General features: G+C 34.8%; 1 protein-coding gene across 2 annotated transcripts in view; it reads left to right on the top strand.

Annotated features, from left to right (window-relative positions):
• Positions 1-22,132, top strand: part of LOC106877211 (ubiquitin-conjugating enzyme E2 N) — a 43,778-nt gene continuing 21,646 nt past the window's right edge. Inside the window, exon 1 of one of the 2 annotated variants that reach the window (XM_014926063.2) lies at positions 1-160. In XM_014926063.2, the coding sequence (XP_014781549.1) occupies positions 131-160 (30 nt within the window). In that variant the 5' untranslated portion in view covers positions 1-130. Of the gene's footprint in view, positions 161-7,836; positions 7,867-22,132 lie in introns of those variants that run through there. The other variant, XM_014926064.2, reaches the window with a different exon arrangement.

Genomic DNA, 22,132 nt, shown 5'->3' with positions numbered 1-22,132 from the left:
GGTGTTGCTAGCTCTGTATGCTGGCTGTGCGCCATCTTAAAGTAGTAAGGTGCTTGGAGAGAGAGTCAGACAAACTGATATTAGAAAGACGAGGCCTTTTATCCCCCTTTTTTTACATTATTTCTGATCAATGGCTGGTCTACCAAGAAGAATTATCAAGGTAAGCGATACAAGTGGCAACTCTATTATTATTTACTCCTTGAAACAGTAACAATGAGGTCATTTTTATTGAGAGCCTCTAATAATTATTATTAATCACTCGTAGGACCCACTTAACTTATATATTATATTGTGACTTAATTTTTTTTACCAATGGACATGTCATAAGGCAGGGGTCGTTTTATTGTTTGTTATTTTTTAAAATGTTCTCCAGAAGAATCTAGCTTATCCCCCCCTCTCTCTTTCTCTACATACATCGTTAAATACCAAAAAAAAAAAATCCTTCATAACATTTTTGAAAAGTTTCTGAATCGTATATTTTAAGTTTTACTGCATTATTCAAGTTTTATAATGTGAAATGCTCGAATGCAGATGCCGGGAAAGTGATGTGAAGACGGCTGGCTGTATTGCCATCTTTGTTCTCGTCGTATTGTCGAGAACATCGTTTAGTAACTCTTTCTCTTTTTCTATCTTTCACTCCCGTTCGAATAGAAATTATTTGACAAATTTAACGACAAAGCTACCGGTGTATAATGCTTTGTAAATCGTTCTAAATGCTTACACCGATTAATTATTAAATGTTTAGATCAACCGTAACGCACGCGCGTGTATATATATATATATATATATATATATATATATATATATTTTATTATATGTATTTATTTTCTCTTAGTTAATAATTAACTCGGACAAAATAAATTGGTTAATAAATACCAGGGTAGCAAAGATCACAAAATGACTGTGGTGTAACTCCTGTTTATGAGGTAGAAACCCCTTGTTATTTTGGGTACTTGAGTAAATATATAAATTTAGTAAATGGAGTATTCAGTTAACATATGCGTTTTACTCCATTTACTAAATTTATATATATATATATATGTTTTTACGTATACTTGCCGCTCCTTTATGTATGTGTAAATAACGTGTACACATGTTTGCACGCATAAAATGCGTATGTACTGTAGAATATTAAAGCAAGAAAATGACAATTTATAATGTTTAAAGTTTCACGACGTCATTGTGTTTTATACACACTGTTGTATATATTCATAGGTATATAATGTACAATACTGGAACGGGTGTGTGGGCAACTTCATTGATAGACTATTTCTGTATATACGCATATTTAAAGTTTCATAGTGTTTTGTATTTTTGCTTCCTTGTCTTTAGTTGATCAGTGCGTGAGATTATGTAAATAACAAAATGAAAGAACAACTCACTGAATCTCTCTTATTTTTGACCTGCTAGAATTAGCTAATTTTATTTCTAATGACATCCTGTCGTCTTAAAGGATAACATACCCCTTACTGGCGGATGTTATTCGTATACTTTTTGACCAAAATCTGCTCAGTCAAAATGACGATTAGTACACCTTTAATCAGAATCTGCTCAAAGTTGACTTGAGGTTAAAAAAAGGAAAAACTGACCTATAAGAATTAATGTAAGGGAAAAAATATTGGATAAAAGCTTCTTTCTAAGAAATGTTCCAGCACCCAAGGAACAGTTTCCGGTTAATTTGAGAAGGGAGGTTTGACAATTTTTATTTCTGGAAAAATTAATGTACCGGAATTAGATGAATTGTTTCATATGAGTCATATTTTTATTGTAATGTGCCACATATTTTATATTTCTCAGATGTCGAGTTCAATTTAACTCTAGTTGAACTTCATATTTCCTTCTAAGAATTAAGTACCGGTAATATACTAATGTCGATTTAGTTGACGATACACCCTCCCCTTTCTGTATAAAATTGGCCATATATTTCTTATTATTGGAATATATCCTGTACGAAAATTGACAAAAATCTGTAAGAAAATTATGTTTTGCCACTTTTTTCTCTTTATTGAAACCTGTTTTTAATAATATAAATATTTTGTCAATTTTTAAAGACTCAGAAATAGCAGAACCTACGATTTCAAGAAAGCTACATCATTTTCTCTCTCTCACACACAATTCTGTGAAAGCTGTTTCATACAGCAAATAAAGATGGGTTGCCTAATTAACTAAATTGTACTTTAACGCTAAATCTCTTTAGTATTTTCGTTGAAAATTAATTGCGATGTGTGTATTTAATATATATTGGTTCATATTGAAAAACAGTTTTCGTTGACAGATGGAAATGTGTGAAATATTTAACTCGTTCGTTATTCATTCGATTATCTATGAAATTTCACCAGTAACATATCTTGATTGTTAATTATCTTTTTTGTAGCGGTTTAAGTGTCCACTTTGGACCGCTGATAAATCTTTGGCATTACTCAAATTATTGAACACCGTTTGCTTTGTCCATGTAGTTTAGCTCTGTTTAACCTCCCCCAACATGAGGTTAAAGCCATTATGATACATATACACTCTTACATATTTAGTTCACTTGGTCTGAATTTGATTTCTTGATTTCACTTTCTAATAATTGAGATTTTGATTCCGTAACCGGAGCTTTTAACTCGTGTCATTCAAATGAATTTCCGTTGGTGTTAAATGTTTTTAGGATCTTATAAACAATGTTCGTTTGTAGATTTTTCAGACTTTTTCAAAATTCTTTTCTCACATTTTTAACTGTAATTCTACTGTTAACATGTGATTAGTTTTTACGCTTATTAAGACTCGACACTGTACTATCTTTAGTAGAATACTGTCAGATACAGAATAACAACTTCTGTGCCTTGATATTATATTATTTTGGAGGGGGCCTCTAGCTAGTCGATTGACTAGCTAGAAGTAGTTGCAAATTTGCTTCGAAATACCGTTTAAACCAGAATGAAACCTGTTAGGTAATGTAGCTAGACTTCAATATCTCCAAAAGGAATCGGTTGCATTCCAGCTTAGTCGAAGTTCACTTTTGGTTAAATAACAATTGTCATACTGTTGTGTGATTACATATATTGACGAGGAGTGTTTTTCTAGATTAAATTGTTCTATAGCTATGAAGAAGAAAAAAAACTGCTATTAAGCTACACCGGTTCAAATATGCTGAGGTGTGATTTGCAGTTAAAAGAATTTTCTGTCCCGAGGTAAACGAAAAATGATTGTTCATATGTTGATAAAATAGCCTTATGAATCAGAAACCAATGTAATCGAGAAAACATTCAGCTTTCTCACGTTATTTTTTTTTATTTTCAAGAAACTTGTTGCGGTTTCAGACGTTTGATCCCTAATGGCGGTAAATAATATTTCATACGTAAACACAAAGAAATAATACTTCGTATCTCGTATGGATACATATAGCTAAAACAGCTTTTAGTCGTTGATAATTATATCGAAATTATAGTTTTAGAATAAAACTGTTTTCAACTCAAGTCATAGTACTTAGTTGCCATAGTTACAAGTAGGGGGAGGGGAACATTTTTATTTGAAAGACTATGTAGTGAATAGGTTGTGAGGGATGGTTTTGCTCTGGTTATTAAACTTACTGTTTATTGAGTCATAGAAAGGGACATGTTTCTATATATTTATGTAGTTGGGGTTAACTGAGCAGTTTATATCCCTAGACAAAATTGAACATGAAAATGTGACTAGAAAATGAAAAACATTCTTTTGTTTATATTAGGATATTCTGAATTTGATCATTGTTTTCATACGTATGTAATTTAAACTTGTGAAAAGATTCAGCTATTGATATCATTTGGGATTTCTTCCATCTCAGTCCGTTGTGATAGTTCATTCTACCCACAGTTTCGTAAAAAATAGATATAATATAGCGTTTAAATTATTCTTTGTTGAAAATTGCCGACTATTCGATGCTACATGTAATCCACATTTAATTTTTTCCTTTCGTCTCGTTTTTTTTTTCTTTTTTAATGAGCTCTTCTGTAGACTATGCATAAAATTCATTTCCATGATTATCTCGAAGCAAACTGATGAATTTTGTAATCCGCTTATTAAGCAGGGCGCTGATTGTCCAATAATAATAATAATCTGGGATGAAGCATTAGATGACAGGCAATATTTCGTTACTGAGTTAAAATCTCGCCTCTATCGTTTTTGGTTTTTATTCTTTCGGGCTCGGTAAAATAAGTACAAGTCAAGTAGAGAAGTTCGTTTAATCGATTATTTCTCGCCATAAATTGTATGATCTTCTGTCTGTTGGGAAGTGTTAATAAGTTGTGCCTATGCTAAAAACAATTATTAAGGTGACAGGAGCAAAAGTTAACCCAGACAAATCAGTTTTGCAGCTTGCCGCACCGGGATGCCAGTCCAGCCGCTGGATAGCGTCATGGGGTACTGGGGCTGACGGACTGATAAGGCTGCTTGAGAATTGGTGCGAAATTACGAGATGGTAAACACTTTCACCTAGAAACGGTTTGAGAGGAATTTATCCCTGCAAGGTCGATCAGAGGTGCCGAACGCTTATATTGCCTCCATCTTATCTTATCGCCTGACCGTCTTGTCGCCCCATCATATTGAAGCTTAGCCGTTTTGCTTTTTATGTAATGGACGCGTTCCTCTGGTCAGGCAGTCCATCTGCTGCCAACAGTCCCCACGCGGGTATGTTGTCGTTGATGATATGCAGAAATGTACTGTGAGACACATTTCCTCCCATAGCTTATCGTTTTTCTTTTTAACGGAACTGCTGTCCTGTGTTAGGGGAAGACCAAAACTGGGTGGGCGTTTGACATCTGGAATGTTATCAAGCGCTGGCAACCCTCTATCAATCGAGTAATTGAGCTAGTAGAACTTCCAAGGACTACTGGTAAGAACGACAAGACTTGGAGAGAAAAGTGAAGATGAAGGAGGTACTACTCATCCCTTTACTGTGTAGGTTTGTAGAAAAGTGGGGATGTTTCGCGAGAATGGGCCTAGCTAAAGCATTAACAAATAAGAGGGCGCTTACCCATAGTATTGATTGGTTCTAGGAAGCTATTTTTTCTGGGTCTATACTGTGTGTTTTTATCTCTCTTACCTGAATACTGTATCAACATTCTAATCTGCTTCAATAATGTTCTCTCATCCTTCGCTCTCATCGCTGTAAAAGATGCTAATAAATCAAAGTACATTTAGTTTTAGTTTCAAGACAGCTCTGATTGGGGCTGGGGCAAGTGCTACGGATCTATTTCAAAACGGGGCACCAGTATTTTCTTAACGAAACACTTTGAAACTTTGGACACTGGTAGAATGTGTCATGTAAAACATCTTTTACTCTTAGTCTTCTTAACAAAAAAACGTACATCGCAAGTTATTCCATGTTAAAGTTGTATTTCTGTAATTTCAACCAATCACTGACGTCTATTCAGCTGAATAGAGTTACTGCTGGGCGGTCATAAAAATGTTATTCCCTGTGACATATTTCATCCGGTTTAATCGTAATTTATACGCATATGTTGTTTATATAATAAATTACGCTGTGCCTATCTATGTGTGTAACAATTTTAGAGTTAGGGGATTAATACGATATACACCGTTACAGCGCTAACTGTTTTCAACTGAATAGACGTCAGTGATTAGTAGAAATTATCGAAATAAGACAATTTTTTACATGAAATAAATTCGAATACAAAAATTTTTTTCTGTTCTATAACACAAAATAGATAAGTATACGAAGTTTGAAAGTCTTTAGGTACCAAAAACACTACATAAAACATAAATGAAAATGGTGCCCCTGCCCCCGTTTTGAAATAGATCCAGTGCTACGGCGGGAACGTTTCGATATTGTTCCAACATTCCCGCCGTAAACATCCCATTTTTTTTTTCATCATTTCAGATATCTTTCCTCTTTGTGTAGAGGAATAGTGTAGATGAAAGATTTGGCTACTATGTCTAACGAGTCCGGTAATTGCGTAGTTTTCCTCTGTTGGTTCATGAAATTTAGTTTATCGTGTCTCGCTACTTTATTTCATATGCGAGAAATGTAGCTTCTTTAATTTCTGATCGCTGGACTTAGGAATAGATATCACGACCTCATGGAAAAAGGACCACTGTTTCCAACAGTGAAAGAATTTTTGTTCAAATTTTTTTTACATTTCTCCCTCACTCCAATTCCGGTAAATTTTTACTATCACACCCGTCTCGTGAGATGGGTGTAATATTAAGAAAATACCCTTCTGTTTGAATCTACAGCACTCGTCAGCGGAATTTTCTTTTTAGTCGTACTATAAGCATTGAATTCTATTATAGACTTGGATGTTATTTCCACAAATGATGGAAATGCGTGTTTTATAATTATTTCTTGAAAATGTGATGTTAAAAAGATGTTCACAAGTTCTCACTTAATTATAATAATTACATTGTATTTTCCTCCATTTTGTTGTTTTTGTCACAGTGTATCTAGTGGAGCTTAACGCAGAAAAACTGTTACCAGTTTTATCAGTAGTGTGCATAGCAACCTGATTTTTTTCTTAGGTTGTTGGTCGGTATATATATCTATCTATCTATCTATCTATATATATATGTGTGTGTGTGTTAAAACAATATACTCTACTAATAATGATACCCTGAGATAGTTTTTGTTGTGTACTTGGGCAAATAAGTTAAAAATTATTTGATGTTTCATTTGCTAAGTTTGTCGAAATGGTCTGTCTGTCTCTAACATTAAAAGCTAAGCTCAAAGGCTTTCTTTCTCGCGTACATATACATATTTGATGTCGCTCAAGCGGAACTTCTTGCAAAAGGTTACATGAACTTAGAGTATTTAATAATACAGATCATGGCGTCGTAGAAATAAATGTTCGTGGAAAATATTTTATTGAAAATGTGTTTCACTTTTACTAGTTTCAATGAAAATAAATGTCTTCGAAATCCCACAGGATTTTACCTTTTACATTAGAAAATAGCGACATACGATCTACCTGTCTAACTCTTGAAATATCTTTACATAGCGGTTACTTCCGGTATGTAGAGGGGAGATAACTGAGTTACTAGCCAGGTGACCTGTTGTGTGTGACACGATATAATTAGGTTTTGGCTTAGGCTGACTCGGATGTACAGTCGTTAATATTTTCTTTGTATTTGAAGCATCATATTATTTCAGGACGCCAGTATATGTTTTGGGGAAATTTATAAATAAATTTGTTATAATATATATGATACCAACGATATCGTTATGAAGTTAAAACGTTCGTATTAAAATAATTTTTTTAAAAATACACTACCTATAGAAATCGAGAAATTACGTATGTATCTACAGGCCTTCAAAATCTAGTTTTTAGTCTAAGGTTAACTCTGATCGAGAAGAATTTTGATCAAAACCATTCCAGCCATGATCATCTAGCCTTTTGGCGGGTATCTTAAGACTGCATTAACTAATGTCTTGTTTTCATATAAAACGGTGAAGGTGTGAGTTGAGAAAGATATGGTTGCTGTTTCTAGCACGACGAGTGACCACGTAGATTGCTCACTCATTTTACACCTAGTTTAGAATGACTATTCAAACTTGCAAGTATCATTTTCAAATGCTCTTTCATTATCAGAAGAAATATCCATCACGTGAAGTTCTCTTTTTATTTGTGATTAAAGCCCTTCAGAAATTCGTTTAATTAGTGTATTCATTAATCGATCGTATAGCGCTACAGCAAAATTTGCTGTTGGTTTTAAAGTGAGTTCAGATATTAGCATATATTATATTGTGTTTGAATGCTTAGAGGATGTTGAATTCCTTCATGTTGTGAGTTTTATCTTGCATTAACGCTTTCTCTCATTGGTATATTCGTGATATTTAGAGGTGTATAATTCCTGGTTCAAACTCTGCTCCTGGTCATGTTTTTAAATAAGGTAACAATTTCAATTTTCTTTGTATGTAACCAAATTGTAATGATATTGTTAATATCTAAGCTTATTATGCACTTAAAAAACACTTGTCGGTTTTCATTTTGTGAACATATCCACGTCGTGTCTGAATAGAATTGCTGGAGAGAGTAGTGGATGGGATATTCTGAGTAATTTAAATTACTTTTGTAGAAAATAATGGTTATTTAGAATTTGTGATCATTGTTTTTCTGTGGCCAGAGTTCGTAGTTTCAGAGAATTTTGTTCACAAGCCAGTGAAAATTTGTGCAAATAAGGAAGTTCTGAATAAATTATCATCATACATCTGCTTTTCTATTTAGTTATTGGTTAGACAGGTCTCATCTTGCTCCTTTGTCACCTGGCAAACAACAACAGGGAGGAGAATGGTTGTCTTTATGGCATTGTGGACTGAGTACATTCTAGTATCTTTTTTCAGTTTGATATACTGAGGTGGAATAGAAATAAACATTTTGTTGAAAGAAGTCGTGGAATATAACATTGCAAAGTCTAATGTATTGACTGTACTGTGACTACCTATCCAATGACTAATAGTTTGCTCTAATTAAAAGAAAGTAAGTTTTTTTTATTGCATAATGATTCCCTTAAAATGTAGTGTATTGTCAGTTATGTCTTGAGGGAATTATGTAAAAAGTTTATAAGTGGTTTAATGAAGAACTCTAACTACAGTATTTGTAATTCTAAGTGAGCACAAAGCTAATGTCTAATGTCACTCATAGATTGCTGTAATTGTGGACTATACTGTCAGGATCTTGATCAATCCATAGGCATTAATTTGCCCACTGCAAGCAATTTTAGCCTTTATAAAGACAAGAAAATAAAGGAAGCAATTCAAAGACAGCAGATGCAATGTGAAGGTTAGTCACATTCATCAACAAAACTTACTATTTGCAGTATTGAATTCTGTTGCATTAAGTAAGGTTCATGGAAGCTGTAAAAAGTCATAAATTGAAGCATTTCCGTTGTCTTCAGATAAGGTACACAATGTTTATGGTACTCAGGTTGTCTGAAATGGGTAACCATTTCTAGATTTGTTTTTATGTTATCTAGCTACAAGCATACTTGCTCCATTAATTTCAGTTAATTATGCCATTTTATAATCACAAATATGTGAAGAAAATTGGATGCTTAATTATCAAATCTACTATTTCTAGTAGTTCAGAAGAAATTTGTTTTTAGCATATCTTGGATTATATTATATTTTCTAGTATCTTCTATCTTCTTCAATAACTTGTAGGACTCGAGTTCAGGATTGATAGCCAGTGAAAGCTTGACAGTTCTATGAGGTTACACACACACACACACTGTGGTGATTTTTTTCTTCTCCATGCTGTTTATGGTTGTGAACTGTCTGCCTGTTAAAGACACAATTCTGCATTCGTTATAAAATCTGAATATTCAATTTTGACTGGAAGACTAAATCAGGTTCAGCTTACTCATTGATATTTAACAAAATTTTAGTACACAAGGAATATAAATGTGTAGCATTATAGCAGGAAAAGTATATTAAAAATAATTATTTAACACAAAAATATTAGTGGTAATATGCTCTATCTCTTTCTTCTCATATATATCTCCTTGCAGCTGCACACCTGTTTCTGTTTTCATTCTTGATCTCTCTTTCTCTTTCACTCTCTGGTTGGGTAACATTGTACCTCCTCTACTGCAAGACACCTGTTTCTGTCTCACTATAACCTTTCATCACCTGACACAAGGTCACCTCCTCCAGTGCCCCCTTGCCTAGCAAGTTACTTGGTGACCCTTTCAGTGCAGGTGCCACAGTCTATTCTGTCAAGTGGTTGGTGTTCAGAAGGGCATCTAGCTGTAAAAACCTTGCCAAAACTTGCCTCGCCTTTGCTTGTGCCACATAAATAGCACATAAAAAGTCCATTTTGCTGAGTTGTTGGTGTTAGAAAGGGCATCCAGCTGTAAAAATCCTGCCAAAACAGTTACAGAAGTTTGGTCAGGCTCTTGCTTGGCCAGCTCCTGGCAATCTGTCCCACCCATGCCAACATAGAAGGTGGATGTTAAACGATGATGATGATATATATATACACACACACACACACACACACACACACACACACACACACACACACACACACACACACACACACACACACACACATGGATGCTAAATGATGATATATATTGCTTTCAGTTCTGCAAGAATTACACTTTTTGGGGGGTTTTTTTCTATTTGTCCTCAATAATTAACCAATTCTCAATGATTGTTAAAATTAAAAACTATTTTGGATGAAAAATTCTCTTCAGAAATTCTTTTAGAGGTTTATTTTGGTACATAGTTTCACATCTTCTTTTCTGTGTATTGAATGGACTCTTGTTTTTCTTTCTTCTTTCTTACTATTGTATAGTCAACAATAATATTGCAGTCATTTTTACTTACTGAATTCTGAGATAACTCTCTTGAACTGGTATTTTTGTTTGTTGTAGTGCTTCCTCTCTTAGACTTTCTGAAACCTGAGTTACTACTCAGTTGTCCATATATGCAATTGTATTAGTCTGTATCAACTGTATCTTACATTATTTGATTGCAGCAAGTATCTCTTGTGATTTTATCAATATTCGGAGAAAATGATTTTTTCTTTTCTTCATTAGTCATCACAATTGCATTTTCTGCTTCTCTAAGGTAATCTTTTATAGTTGTCTGTCATGACTCACACCTTGACTGCACCTATATGCTGCCCAAATGAAAAATGCTGCCATACCAGTCATTGAGGTCACATAGTTGCATGACCTTAGTCACTATGAAGATAACTTATTGCAGTTATCTCGTTACAGAAGCGTTTTTGCATAGCCTTTTTCTCAGCTTGATTGGTCTGAAAAGTGTGGATAATGGTTTTTGTACGGGACTTTGACCATGTATAAAATAGAGAAGAGTGTCAGAACTAGCAGAGAACTTATGAATTTTAGTGTATAGACGAGTGTTCACTGAGTCTTTGCATTCTCTTCATTCTAGCCTTTGCTTTTATTGGAATTGTGCTAATGTCATTACAGATTCTGTTGGAAAACTGCAAAAATTTTACATTTTGAAGTGTTTTAGAAGGCTTGAAGATTCACAAAATCAAACTAGGTTGGTAGTGCATAGGAAGAACCCTCATATCTGAGAGATGGTTTTACTTTGAATGCACAGAGTGTAAGATATTCTTTGGCATTTTGTCAGAAAGCATAAAGGCAGCAAACTGGCAGAATCGTTAGTATGTCGGGCAAAATGCTTAGCTGTATTTCGTCCTTGTTTTGGGTTCAAATTTTGCCAAGGTTGATTTACCTTACAGCCTTTCAGGGTTGATAAAATAAGTACCAATTGAGTACTTGGGTTGATGTAAAAATTGCTTCCCCAAAACTACTTGTGCCAAAAATTTGAAACCAGTTTGACAGAAAGCAAATATTAAGTGTATTTGATTCTCTGAGAGTTGCAGTGTTACAAATACTATCTCCAGAATAGAATATTTAGGCATGGTTTGAAAGAAATGAAGCCAGTATTCTCCAATGGATGGGTAATGTTAGTGTGCATATATGACAGTATAAGGGATTTGAGAAAAAAAACTGGGTATATGAGGCATCAAATGTAGTGTGCAAGAGAGAAGACTGTGCTGGTATGGTCATGTAATGCATATGAATGAAGACAGTTGCATCAAGAAGTGCTGATCTTTAAGTGTAGAGAGAACATGTGGAAAGGGTAGACCCAGAAAGACGGACAAAGTGGTGAGAAAGGATCTACAGATGTTGGGACTCACAGGGGGACTGACAAGGGATTGAATCAAGTGCCATGTAAACACACCTGTGCTGCATAACAGCACCCAGTACGCTCTGTAAAGTGGTTGGTGTTAGGAAGGGCATCCAATTGTAGAAGCCATGCTAAAACAGATATGAAGCCTGAGTGGCTGGACATTAAATGATGATGAATGAATGAATGAAAGTTAGCAGTTTAAGTTCTTATTACTATACCTTTTCAGGTACGAATTGAAACAACCTCAGAGCAAATTAAATAATAGATATTTAGATAAAGCACAGTAGTATTTATGTTTTGAATTGAGCTTAGATTGATCTGATTTAAATCTGGATTCCTTTCATCATTTAATTTGGGTTACAATGCTGTGGTTACCTAAGGATAATGAAAGTCAGTCTCAAAGCAGTGATATCTGGTATTTCTACAGGAAAATAAATAAGATTCATTGAAGATGTTTGCATTTGAAACGCGTTCCTGTACACTCTGCCTTGGCCTGAGAATCCATTACTGCTGTACAGCACTCTGGAGGTGTTTGTGGTAGTTATTAAACAAATGTCCATAGTTAACAAGTTTTGCAAACATTTACTTTCAACATATTGTGAACCCTCCTGTTATAGATGATGGATAACTGTTCTGCAGTTTCTTAACCTGTAGAGATGATATGTTTATAGTGATCAAATGTTTTTACTCTACAGCTGTGCAACGTGCCACATGTCATGCTAAAGTGATTGCAGAGCAATGTGAAATCAAAACCATGATTCCATGATCATGAATGTAACACAACAGCAACTAAGCCCTCTACTTAAACTTTCAACATATGTATATGACAATATATATGTCATCTTGATGGAAAAAATGATTTCCTTGGAGCTAGTGCTTTTACAATCTTTCCAAAACAGATGATTCTTGTAGTTGTGACAGCGGAAGTTATATTAATCAATATTAAAATAATTTATTACTTGATGGGATTATTTAATTCTAAAATGGCAGTGAGCTAGCAGAATCATTAACAAGCCAGGCAAAATGCTTAGCAGCATTTTGTCTATTTTAATGTTCTGAGTTCAAATTTCGCCAAGGTCAGCTTTGACTTTCATCCTTTTGGGGTCAATAAAATAAGTACCACTTGAGCACGGGTTAATGTAATCAACTGGACCCCCCCCCAAGTGTTAGGCCTTGTGCCTTTTATTAAAAGGATTTATTCTAAAAAATTTGCTCTGGGGTTATTTGAAGTTGTTTGATATTTCCTCAGCATATGACCCAGCCATTTCATCTCCTTTTCATTCACAATGTCTATTTCTAGTTCTATTTCCATCATTCTCTGCAGTTCACTCACACTCTCTCCCTCTCTCCAATATTCCACTGTCCCCTTTCCATTCTACCACTGAGCCATTCTCATTTGTTTTTTTTCTTTTCAGCATTCTTTGCTGATTCACTTTTGTTACCCATATATTACATTCCCATAAATCATAGTGCTTCTTACACATGCAACATGCACCTTTTCCTGTTGTTTCAACAGCACTACTTGCTAACATGCTCCTTATCATTTCTCACACTTTCTTTCATCTGCATCCTGCTTTAGCCACTGTTGATAAGTAGGTTCACCTTCTTCATTCTTTGTCTCTTACATAAAATGTTTTCACACCTGTGTTCATACTGTTTCCAAGATCTAGCCTGTCATTTCTTCCATCTTCTCCCATTCTTACACTTAGATTTAGTTACTACGTTAATTGATAATCTTCTTATACTGCTACATTTTCAGTGGATACTTCCAGTGTATTTAAAGTTCATATACTCCTTTCACTAACGATAGATTAGTGATCCTTACATTAACCTGTTTCCATTTTGCTAAATACTTAATTTGCCATCAGCTTCGTCTTTCCAATATTCATTTTGTCTCTTATAAATCCAAGAAACAGCTTCTTCTTCTTGTTTCAGTAATTATTACTGGGCGGGAGCACTAAGTAGTGATGTGTATAAATACAAGATATTTGAACTAGTAAGAAAGCCATTCATTGTGTTTTGTCATGGAGATAGAGAGGTGTTAATGCACCATTTATGTAAAACTAAGTGTTTTTAGGGTGTATTTACACCATTAGTCTATGGTGAGGAATTTTCTCCGTGACAAAACACAGTGGATGGCTTTCTTACTAGTTCGAATATGCCCCATGCATATTTGAGCTGGTAATAATTTTGTAAGATCAGATATAATTTTGAGATCCATATTTTCAGCTACCTGTCTTCCTTTTTAAGCTATTCTGAGAAGGGTTCTGGCATGACTGTGTTATGTGACCAAAACAATACGGGCTCTTTCTGAGCTAAAGTTGTTGAAGGGAATCAATCTGGCAATGGAGTTCCACACAAAATCCTAAGTATCAGTGTAGTGAATTCAGTGAAATTGATCAATTTGAATGCATGTTTGTCACTCTTATTGGTCACTGCACAGTTGTACTGTGAAATGGTGTGAATGAACACTTGTTAAATGTGAATTGTTACGGTTACATGTATCGCCAAACTAGACCAGCTTTCAAAAGGATTGAATGTACTTTGTGCATGATTGGTACTGATATCTCTCTATCAATGAAGGTGGCATCAAAATATTTGAATTAATCAACCTCTTTCTGAATCTCACCATTGACTATAATGGGGACTATTTCAGAGGGCTAAATACCGATGGATAGAATCTTCAAATAAGAGGGCAGAATCTTCTTCGTCTACAAGTATACTACTGGTGTCTCATATATGCAAATGCCGGCATGACAAACAGCTGTACTGTTTGTGATAGTGGAAACAGAGATGACCAAGATGTTTGTTCCAGTTGTTTCCAGTTTTGAAGAGATTCCTGATGCCCATATTTTTTGCAAAAAAGGCCTGAAATTCATCCAGGTGTATAAAAGACCATAGCCATCTTTTTTCTTTGTGTTCTATGTAAAGATTTGTTTCAGTAGTTATTGTTTGGAATATACCAACACACAAAAATAAAATGCCAAAATTGGTTTTTGAATCATTGAGAGGATTGATTGGGTTGGGTTTCTTTTGAAAATTTCAACCTGGGAAATATTTAGAAGTTTTTGTTCCATTGTGTTTCTGGAATGAACTTATTCTTGCTTTCAAATATTGATGTTTGAATTGCTGTCATCATCATCATCATCATCATCATCGTTTAATGCCCGTTTTCCATACTAGCATGGGTTGGACGGTTCGACTGAGGTCTGGGAAGCCAGGAGGCTGCACCAGGCTCCAGTCTGATCTGACAGTGTTTCTACAGCTGGATGCCCTTCCTAACGCTAACCACTCTATGAGTGTAGTGGGTGCTTTTTACGTGCCACCAGTACGGGGATCATAACTACAATTTACATTTGAATTTCATTTTGATGTTGATGTATGTGACTCAATAGTTCTCCTCAAGCACAGCATGTCGCCCTACGATCCAAGGTACTTTTGAGTGAGCTGGTTATGTGAAACTTGTGTAGGATACAGCCGTGAACTCACTTTGCTGGATCTTCGCAGTCACAGCATATCTCCAGAAGTCTCGGTCTTTCATCATTGCCTCTGTGAGGCCCAACGTTCGAAGGTCATGCTTCACCACCTCATCCCATGTCTTCCTGGGTCAACCTCTACCCCGATTTCCTTCAACTGTTTGGGAGTGGCACTTCTTCACACAGCTCTCCTCATCCATCTGTAGTATATGACCATACCAGCGCAAACGTCTCTCTTGCACATCACATCCGATGCTTCTTATGTCCAACATTTCTCTCAGGGTGCTTACACTTTGACATGTGTGCACACTGACATTACACATCCAGCGGATCGTGCTAGCTTCATTTCTTTCAAGCCTACGCATGTCCTCAGCAGTCACTGCCGTGAAGCATGGCAGTTCGCACACATGCATCGTACAATCTACCTTTCACTCTGAGTGAGAGGCCTTTTGTCACCAGTAGGGGTAGAAGCTTTCTAAACTTTGCCCAGGCTATTCTTATTCTAGTGGTAAGAAATTGTAATATTTGATATCTTTGTTGTTTTGCTTATTGCATTTTTTATTTGCTGCCACTTCTTTCAAAAATTCATTTATTTCAAGGATAAAAAGTTAAAAGGTGGAAAATTTTTTCTCTAAATTTAGAGAACACAAATTTCCCATAATGTACAGCAACTATTTATCTAGTTAAGTCTTATGCTTTTGCTAACATGAAATTTATATGAATATTATTGTTTAAATATGAAGAGGTAAATATAGATGAATTGGACTGTGAAAAGTTTTGGGCAGTGTTGGGTGGGTTGGTTATGAAACCAGCTTGAACATTTAATCTCTAGCAATAATTATATCAGAATGGTAAGTGAACTTCCAGCCATGCAAACAGTCTATTGCTGTTAGCTATTTCTGTACCACTTACAGAAGCTTTAATTAGTCATTAGATAATCAATAATTATAAATTTTAACAATGTAATTTTCTTTTAAATGAATCATAAAAAATGTTTAATAAGATTATATCTCCACATGAAAGCAAAATAATTGAGCAGATATGTGTAAAATTAAACTGGAAGGAGGTTGGTTCAATCTGGATGAGTTGCATATGGAGAAAATGTCAGAGATGAAAATGCTGCATTATGAAACCATGTTTTGTCTTTTACCAGTGAAATGCAGAACAACCTTCCCGTTCTGCTTATTTTCTATGTTGGCTAAATTCAGACCACTGTCAACATATCAAATCAAGTTCTAGTTATTGGAATCAAATATTCCAGTTAAGTAATATCTGTTGCTGTTCGCAAGCATTGATCTTCCTGCTGCATGTTAGCTTCAATGTTATAAACTGAGTTAAGTAGATTGCTACTTTAATCAGATCACATTCTATTTTTTAAAATAATTTTTAACGTATTTCAAAAGTATGAAGTCATAAGTCCTGTCTTGTCTTTAGTAGCAGAAAAAATTAGACCACTTGTTACTCTTATTGGCTGTTAATGAATGTGAACTGCCTTTTTTCTAATTTGCAAGATAAACAAATTGAATAAAATATGATGACCTGTTTTATCAATATTGTGTATTTCAGTATTTTAACTGTTGGCTTAGTTGATATAATTAGTATTGCATGCAGAATTTGTGCATTACTGGCAGCAGAAAGCATCTCTTCATCATAATCATTTATATTCTGCTGTTGTGTTGGTCTGGTGAATTGTTTTTGTCTAGTGTGAATCTCATTTCCTCAATATTCTTTATTAACCCTAATTTTCTTTAGTTAATTTAGGAAGTGCTCTTGGATTTATTTTTCTTCTGGTTATATATAATCTATACCAATTACTCAATACTATTAACATTTTCTTTTGCAATCACTTTATATTGTTCATTGCCAGTAATCTTTTTAACTCTGTATATAATATTAGTTACCGTGAAATTAAACATTAGGATTCAAGTTAGGAAACTGAATGTTTTCTAATTGCCATATATATCAGTGATACTGTATTTTATGTTAAACTAGTGTTTAATTTATTTAATTTTCTTGTGAAGAAATCCTCTAGTAATTTTTCCCCCTTTTAGAAATATCCTTCATGGAGAAAGTGGATGTGTTTAATTTTAATCTTCTAAAGTTAGTTTAGCTCAGATATGTTGATTTACGTTATTTATTTTGCATGACTCCTACTACTCTAATGAACTTTGTTTAGGAGTGTAGCTTCAGACTAACAACTTGACTGTAGTTTACCTTTCAGCATTCAGATTACTCTGTCAAATGTAAAGCTTATTTATTCACATTGTTTTGAATTAATCATGCATTATCTTGTACCTTTGAGATTTTAACATGATGTGAAAGTTTATTTTTAGAACGATATTGTAGAGTAGGTATGAGAGGTCCAATGTGGCTGGTTTGAACATGAAACAGATAAAATATTTGGGCCAGATATGATCGGTTTAAATGCTAAAGGATTAAACAAACTTGGCTGTGTGGTTAAGAAGCTTGCTTTGCAACTACATGGTTCTATTATAGTCCTGGGTTGACCAGTAACCAACAAGCAGAAACTATGCAGAAGCTCATTGTGTGTATGTGCATTTGTCTCTCACCACTTGATGACAACTGGTGTTTGTTTATGTTCAGCAAAAAGAGATCAGTGGAATATGTACTAGACTTGAAAGTAAGTTTTGAGGTCGATTTGCTTGGCTAAACCCTTCTAGGGGTGCCCCAGCATGGAAAAATGACCCAGCAACGAATCAAGGAAACACTAATCACAAATCCTTAGTCACATTAGTATTTGTCACTTTCTGAAATAAATCATAGCTCATGAACTCTTAAATTTACATTCCCAATCTTGTATTTGTGCATATATGTATTCATATATATCTCCTTTACCTTTAGAATATACACTTTCTGTGTTGTTTTTATTTATTTTTGTTATGTTTCTCAGAAATGACAGAAAACACTATACAATTATGCAGTATTTGTAATAAATTTAGAATATAGCTGGTAGTGCTGCTAATGTCGTAACTTTTTTTTTCCTGGTTTAGTCAGGAAGCAACAGTGTTCAAGATTTTCACAGGTGGGTCAGATTGATACTGTTGATGTTGAAATCAAATATTTGTCTGCAGAAGGAAAAAAATGTGAGAATAATTGGGTGAGTGGTTTGTGTGACCCCATGTGTATGGTTGCAGCTCGTGAATGATTCAGAGATACCTAGTTCATGTGTGGAGAAGTCTTGTAAAACTTGATCTTGATTTTTGTCATTAAAAATTTTTTTTTAAGGAAGTAAATGAATTATACATTACAACACAGGTTGTAGTGTGCTGAGTAAGTTTATTACCAGCTACCAAGATGGCTTTCTTTTAGATGCAGTTTAGGATTTTTGTGTGCAGGGAACAGTTTCCCATGGTAGTTCTTACTTGAGGTATATAGAAGCTGAATATTCTCTGACATGGAAGAGGAAAGCTAGTCTTATGGAATGCAATGTTTGTTATCTTATGAATGTAAGATTGTCACGGAAGACCTATAAAGATAGTGAAGTCAAACACTTCTAGAGACTGAAAATTTTAATTCTTGTATTGTCCAAGATTGTGCAGTGATTGTGTCTTTGTGCTTTTTGAAAGATAAGATTGTCATATCTCCATTGGAGTGTTTTCAAAATCTCAGAGGCAGTGCTAGTTTAACAAGAGATATTTAGATTGCAAATGGATGATGTCTTTGTGTAGAATGTCTGGGGGTGGGCATTGTTTGAAGTGACAACAAACAGTTTGTGGGAGGAATGAGTGGGGTACATAACTGAACTTTGGGTCACACCAAATTTGATAGTGTTCTCTTGAGAAAACTCTAGCAGTGCATGTTAAGGAAGCTTGCAATGAAAAAGAGGAAATGAGTGAAGCCTGTAGGCAGGTTTCTTGGATTCACATGCTAGATATGATCAAATACAATACTGATGTCAAGTGCAATGGCATTATGTTCACTGAACTTCTCAAGGGTGAAGAACATAGTGAGCAGGTGTTTAGTGAATGGGTTGCTGCACTGGTGATCCAAGAGGCAACGACACTGAGGGTGGTTGTTAAGTGTCTATTTCCATCTCTTGAGATGTCAATAGTGAGAGCAATAAGTTATTCATTGGCCAAATTAGAAAAATTGCTTGTTTGAGACATAGGCTTCACTAACATGTTTTCAAAGAATGGGAAAGATATCAGTAGAAAGATGTATGAAAAGACAAGGATTAGGGATAACTCTAGTGTGCAGTGTTTTTCGGTTGTTATGATTAGTAGCCTTGCTAGTTTGAAGTGAGAAGAAGGGTTTTCTTGTTTGGCATGTATGTGTACATAATGGTGAGACTAGTGGAAAAGACAAGTTTGTGAATAGTTTCATCCAATGTGTATTATAGTGTTTCAAGAGAAGTGTTCAGTAAATGTTGACACTTTCTCCATTAGATACATTTGCTTGAGCAATAATAGGTAGGGGGTTTCTGCAAAGTTAGTACACACTCTTTTGGCAAGTGACTAAAGGAATGGCTGCAATTTAAGAGGTGGGAGACTTGCTGGCTGTATGATGCACACAAGGCATCTTTTCACTTGATGAACCGTATTTAATACTCAAATATTTTAGCATGCATTGCAATTGGTAAAAAATTGCTGACATAAAAATATGCAGTTTGTTTAACCCTTTAGCATTCAGATTACTGTCAAATGTAAAGCTTATTCATTCATATTACTTTGAATTAATCATGCATTATCATGTAGTTTTGAAATATTGATGATGTGATTGTTTATTTTTAGAATGACATTGTAGGGTAGGTGTGATAGGCTGGATCTGACTGGTTTCAACATAAAGCATAATATTTGGGCTGGTTTAAATGCTAAAAGGTTAAACTACTGAAAACCATCATTGATACACAATTTTAGATAGCAAAGTAAACCTTTGACCATACAACATGAAGTTTAATAACTTTGTTTTTTATATTGAATTTTTCCATATTTATCTTACACTATTAATACCAAAGGGTTCAGGTTGGTGAAAGAAGACAAAAAAAGTCTAGTAAAAGCTATTTTGGGTCATGTTTTATTGATCATGAAAATTTTTTATTGGAAGATCATAAAAGGGTTAGGAATATATTACAAGATATAGTGGAATGCCTGCCTAGTTCTTTGGGAATGATAATTTTTGGTACAAATCTAGCAATATTAGCAGGATCTCTTGCAAGTAGTAATTTTAGATTACAGTTAGTGACCTTCAATTGCACTTAGACTGAGGGATATCACTTGTTAATGAAATAAGACTCTAGTATGTGAAAGTCATTTATGATAGTGCATCTTCTTGAATGTTACATAATTGGTGTGAGAACTAATTCTATAGATGCTGCAGTGGTTGATCTCAATGTCCAGGTTTCCATGCAGTTTTAATATTTTTCTTTTTAAAATGAACCTTACTTATATTATAACACTGTGTAACACAATTTTTGTCCTTGTGTAGCAACTGTTATTTCCTATTTGCTTACCTCTAGAAAGTATGAAAAATGGCTGATATTTCCTTCAAACTTTGCTTGTGTTACATTTATGTAGCACAAGGATTTATGCCAGTTTCAAAACAGGTGGTAAAAGCAAAGTTTGAAGGGAATGGTAGTCATTTCCTTTGATTTCTACATAGAAACAAAGAGGAAACAACACTTATTGACCAATGTCAAAAAAATAAATAAAAAGAAATTTGTTACGCAGTGTAATCTTGCGTAACAATCTTTTCTAATGAGTAGAATAGGATTACTAGAGATAATTCTGAGCAATTATCTCACTGTTTGCCAGCTCCGAGCTCACTTTTCTGGTTGTCTCTGAGTATTTATTTAGTTGTCTTGAAATATCCATATGGATATTCAATTAAAAAAAAAAATTTCACTGGTAAGCATTAGCTATACAATAAATTAAGCTCATTTAATGTTAAATCTCACTCTTACCAGGAATGAATCATAAGGCCTTCAATTTATATGGAGGGTTACTAATATTTTTTTATCATAAAAAGTCACTTCAAAGATAAAAGATAATGAATTAGATATTTAAAATACTGTGTACCTCATGAACTACTTGAAAGAGTTTGTGGTGTTAATAGTTAATGACTTCAGAAAGAAATCTCTAATAACTAACTATTTTAGCTACTGTGTTACCCTAATTTGAATTTAGTACTAATTACTTAACACGACTCAGCAATCTATCTACTTCTTTCAAGCTGTTTGAATAGTCCGTAGTCTTTTATTCATTACTGTTTCTGTTGCTAGTTGTGTCAGTACATTGGATACACCTAAAGCTTTGAGTCCCTTTCAGCGTATCAGATATTTGTCATCTCTGTTGACATGGTTTCGACAGCTGGGTGACCTCCTTAAGATCAACCACTTTACAGAGTGTATTCAATGCATTTTCTCAAGGCACCAGCACTTGTGAGTTGTCACACTCTCAACAAAATTTGCCTTCTTGACCCCACATTGTTTCTATTTGATTTGTCAACTGCATTACAAAGTGAACAGAATGTTTTTTAATTTTTTTTTTGTGGCACTATCATTTGTGAGATCACCTTGTGATTTTCAAGACTAAGAGCCCCAATGGCTCAAAAGGAGAATAGAAGAGAGAGAGTAATGACATCAAGGTGTTAAGAGAAGTGAAGCGTGATGGGAGGAACAAATTTATTGTTGGAAGGTGGTAGGAGTTAACAAGAAAGAGTACTGGCGAGGTAATGGAAGAGAAAGAGCAGTGTCAAAGGTTAGAGGTGACAGAAGAGAAGGGAATAAGGGTAGGTGGATGAGATGAGTAGGGGAAGATTTATTGTTATTGAATATGAGAGGGTAGTGGAATGAGTGCTGTTTGGTAGAGGAGAGGGGTGAATCTCTGGATAGGGGTCAACGGAAGCCAGGGATATGGGAGGACATGGTGATGGCAAAGAGCAATGGGCGGGAAGATGTACAGGCGAAAGGATATTGAGATGGCAAAGGGCGGTGGGAGGATATTGAGATGGCAAAGGGCGGTGGGAGGATATTGAGATGGCAAAGGGC

Source organism: Octopus bimaculoides, chromosome 6 (genome assembly GCF_001194135.2).
Source record: "Octopus bimaculoides isolate UCB-OBI-ISO-001 chromosome 6, ASM119413v2, whole genome shotgun sequence".
Classification (NCBI taxonomy): Eukaryota; Metazoa; Mollusca; class Cephalopoda; order Octopoda; family Octopodidae; genus Octopus; species Octopus bimaculoides.
Note: the sequence above shows the minus strand (reverse complement) of the source record. Positions and strands in the feature narration are given on the sequence as shown.